This window comes from Stomoxys calcitrans, chromosome 3 (genome assembly GCF_963082655.1).
Source record: "Stomoxys calcitrans chromosome 3, idStoCalc2.1, whole genome shotgun sequence".
NCBI classification, from domain to species: domain Eukaryota; kingdom Metazoa; phylum Arthropoda; class Insecta; order Diptera; family Muscidae; genus Stomoxys; species Stomoxys calcitrans.
Window position 1 is genome coordinate 91,947,962 of NC_081554.1, and position 3,807 is coordinate 91,951,768.

At 33.8% G+C, this 3,807-nt stretch overlaps 1 protein-coding gene across 1 annotated transcript; it reads right to left on the reverse strand.

Annotated features, from left to right (window-relative positions):
• Positions 1-3,080, reverse strand: LOC106093898 (NADH dehydrogenase [ubiquinone] iron-sulfur protein 6, mitochondrial). Its single transcript, XM_013261063.2, has 3 exons — positions 2,907-3,080; positions 2,614-2,790; positions 1-168 (listed from the first exon to the last, which is right to left on the reverse strand). Exons 1-3 carry the CDS (start codon positions 3,042-3,044, stop codon positions 97-99), a joined length of 387 nt encoding a protein of 128 aa, XP_013116517.1. The 5' UTR covers positions 3,045-3,080; the 3' UTR covers positions 1-96.
• Between the last annotated feature and the right edge of the window lie 727 nt (positions 3,081-3,807).

Genomic DNA, 3,807 nt, shown 5'->3' on the forward strand with positions numbered 1-3,807 from the left:
TTTAAATTTTTGTACATTAATTCAAATTCAAATATTGGAGTTATTTTATTTAAAGAACAAACATTTTTTTTTAATATTTTCTACTAATTCAATTATTTAGTGGTGATGGCCTTCTTTCTTAACAAATCTCAAGCCACAATAGCCACAGATGTGAGCACCAGGTTTGTCCTACAAAAGAGAAAAAAAAACGAAAGGTAAATTTTATAAATTAAAAAAGAACGAATAATGCATATTACAACAAAATATTTTCCTATATTAAATCTTGTATTCCCGAGTGAAACAATTATGTATGGTCAGATCCATTTATATCTGCCTTACGATATATTAGATATATATTATATTATGTTATATATAATAAGATACAATAAAGTTCGATTAAATAATTGCAAATTTTGTCACGAACATCTCGGAAGGAAAGAAACTTCGGGGAGAATACTTCCTTATCAATGAGTGTTGCCCGATTTAAGTTATAGCTTAATCATAAGGATCTAAGCCCAAATGTCGTCCGCCCGTAAATGGATACATTCACGAAAGTTTTAATGGTCGTCTCGCCAGGATTCATGGATTGGCTGAGTGTGGGAAAGATTTCGTTTGGGAGGTACTCGTACCACAAAGAAAACCATATGACACGGCTTGACCTGGATGAAATCTTGCTTATGAGTTTGGTGATTAAATGTAAAGGGGAAATTAACAAACCCCTTACTTGAATACTCACCTGGCTCCACTAGTGGAATCACTCTGACCATTTTGCAGACATTTGGAATAAAGTGAGTAGTCAAAAGCAAAATGTAATGCATGGCAAGGTATAAAACTCTTCAGCATCATATTAGAGATTAAGTCAGGGCCTAGCGCCTTGAACGATTTGGCGCCGCGACCGTCAGCCTCAACTACGACTGCGTTAAATTTTGGTGGTAAACCAACAACTACAGTTATTTGTTGTTGTTGTTGTACCATAGCCTTTTTTTTAAAGCTAAGTCCGAACAGCGCTCTGAAGTGCGACACGTCTTTGGGGAAAAATTTTTACAATTCTCCAGCTTTAGGAGGGGATAACTACTGCTGAACATTTTTTCTGATATTCTCGCTACGATTCAGCGTCATGCTAACCTCTGCGGCCTCCGCAAATTTTGAATAGATTGTCAAATAAGCATCTAGGGACCAATCGGCTTGATCACTTTTTCAAAAGATAGAGCTAGCAAAAGCTTACAATAAAACATCCTTAGCTGTTTGGAATATCTCCAACCGTTTATGTGATATTGAAGATCTCAGAACTTTTTTTGATTTTTTTCTATCTTCAAAGGGACTTAAAGCATATGCGCACAATGTTTTGCTGATCAATTAGCTATTATATATGTACATGCAAATTGCAAATTTTTCCCATGAACATTCCACTACGGAACAGGGGCAAACTTCTCACATATCAACGAGTGCAGTCCGATTCAAGTTTAAGCTTGATGATAAAGGACCTCCTTTTTATAGCCGAGTCCGAACGGCGTGCCGCAGTGCGACACCTCTTAGGAGAGAAGTTTTACATGGCATAGTAAGTAATAAATATTGCCAGCATTAGGAGAGGAAAACCACCGCTGAAAAATTTTTCTGATGGTCTAGCCAGGATTCGAACCCAGGCGTTCAGCGTTATAGGCGAACATGCTTACCTCTGCGCTACGGCAGATATTTTTAAATTTTTTCCAAAATTTAAAATTTTAAGACAAACAAAAACATTTTTTCCTCATTTTATCGTTTGATGATCATGTTTTGATTTTCCGATTTTTCAGCCGAAAGTTATGCGGGTTAGAAATAAAAAATTTTTAAACTTTGTTCTGATTTCCGTTTGATTTTCGCAAAGAAATCCATATCTTTGGTAATAGATTTTGATCAAAAAACTTGATCATTCATTCAGTATCTCATTTCCTAAATACTTTTGAAAAAATTTTGATGAAAGTATTATGTTATCATTATAATTTTTGTAACTCTTCAAAAATAAATCTTAATAAAAAACATAATTTTTCTCTGTGAATCACGAACATAGTACCGGCTTTAAAGGGAAGAAGCTAATAGCTTACATTATCTGTCGAATATAAGACGAGAGATTTTACTATTCCCGTTTGCCTCATTTAGGAAATAAGAAATTTCCTGCTTTGCACAACTACCTCCAATAATGCTGATTCTATTATTAAGCTACTGAAACTATTACTATTTACTCTAGATTTAATGACCTTGAATTACAACAAATTTTGATAAAAACCAATGTTGTTAGAACTTTTCATTGTACCTGTTTAATACCATAATTTATTAATGATATTAAATTTTGTAAATCCAAAATAAGAAATTTAAACCAAAATCCAATAATAATGGCTTTGTATACGTTATTGGTTTTCTGTGAAGCACTGCATACATAGCTTACGAAAAAATCGCTTAATTTTTCCTGCACTGATTTTTGAATTACATTCAATTCCCAATGGAATGTTCATGGGCAATTTGCAATGGCAAATAAATTGTTAAACAAAAATCTTCCAAACTTTGCGATGCCATTTGTGTAAGGTCGAGTGTATTTATTTATGTATAATACCCAGATACCTTCTTTGTATGGAAACAGCAAGGTTAAGACGTACTTACCAAATTAATGTAAACCTTTGGATGTCCTAACGGACCATCACCTCCGTCACAATAAACAACGCGTTCCGTACATTCTTTGGGTGGAATTTCATCGACCAACTTAATACCCCAGTTCTCATTCACATAACGTTTTGCATTGTTAAAGCGCACATTGCGATAATCCTTTTCGTCAAATACCTTAAAAAGAACAAATGACTTAGTTACTAAAATCTTCTTGCCGGAAAAATAGTTCATCCAAGAAAAACGTTTGCGTAACAGAGCACCTACCATCTGTAAATTCAGTTTCAACTTACTTGTCCAGTGTGTGTGACACTTTCGACATCTTTCCGTGCTGAGTAAGATCTCACTGGACTGACGGCCAGAGGTGCAAGGATCTTCTGACCATTACGGCTCAGATGTGGTAAATCACATATAATTTTGCGACAGGCCATACTGAATTCCAATCCAAATAATAAGAAGTCCAATCCAAATAGGTAAATCGATAAGAGATCTAAAAGTCGATTTTCGAATCGAATCGATTAATCGAAATTTATAATCGATAACACCGAACAACAGCCACAGACAAAAGATATACACCGGTATTCCCAAAACTTAATAGGCAGTTTTAAATACCCTTTAAGAGGATTTTCTCGCTAATTGGCTGGTACTATGTTCGTTTTTCACAGTTTAAAACCCTTCTTTTTCGCAATTACTTTTTGAAACATTGCGAAAATAACAATGATAAAAAACAATTTTATTAAAATTTTGCCATAAGTAATGAGGGAATGTGCTACCAAACGAAATCAGCAAGTTTTTGTTTGAATTCTATTCAATAAAGTAATCGGCGAAGAATATGGAGAAAAAATACAAAAATTAGCAAAGCGCTAATCTTATCGCCGTTTATTAAAGGATATGTGTCATCATTCAATTCGAATGACAAAACTAAAAGAGGAAAAACGCAACACATTTATTCACTGATTAAACGTTCTGAAGTGGTAAAATTGCTTAAGATTTTAATAATATCAAATGTATAAACTCCGAGAAACATTTATTTAAAATAAAATGATTTATTTTGTTTCTTTTCTTGATATTTAATATTTCAGATGTAATATCAGTGCTGCCAACGTTAAGAGCGTTTTATTTATCCATAAATCCCCGTTTACACTGCTCTTAAAATCCGGATTAAATGGCTCGATGATCTGTTTTCCCTTTATA

Coding starts and splice junctions, on each gene's coding strand:
- LOC106093898 (XM_013261063.2), bottom strand. CDS start 3,044: ATGGCCTGTCGCAAAATTATATGTGATTTACCACATCTGAGCCGTAAT. Junction 2,791..2,906: donor GTGTCACACACACTGGACAA/GTAAGTTGAAAC, acceptor GTTCTTTTTAAG/GTATTTGACGAAAAGGATTA. Junction 169..2,613: donor CAAAGGTTTACATTAATTTG/GTAAGTACGTCT, acceptor TCTCTTTTGTAG/GACAAACCTGGTGCTCACAT.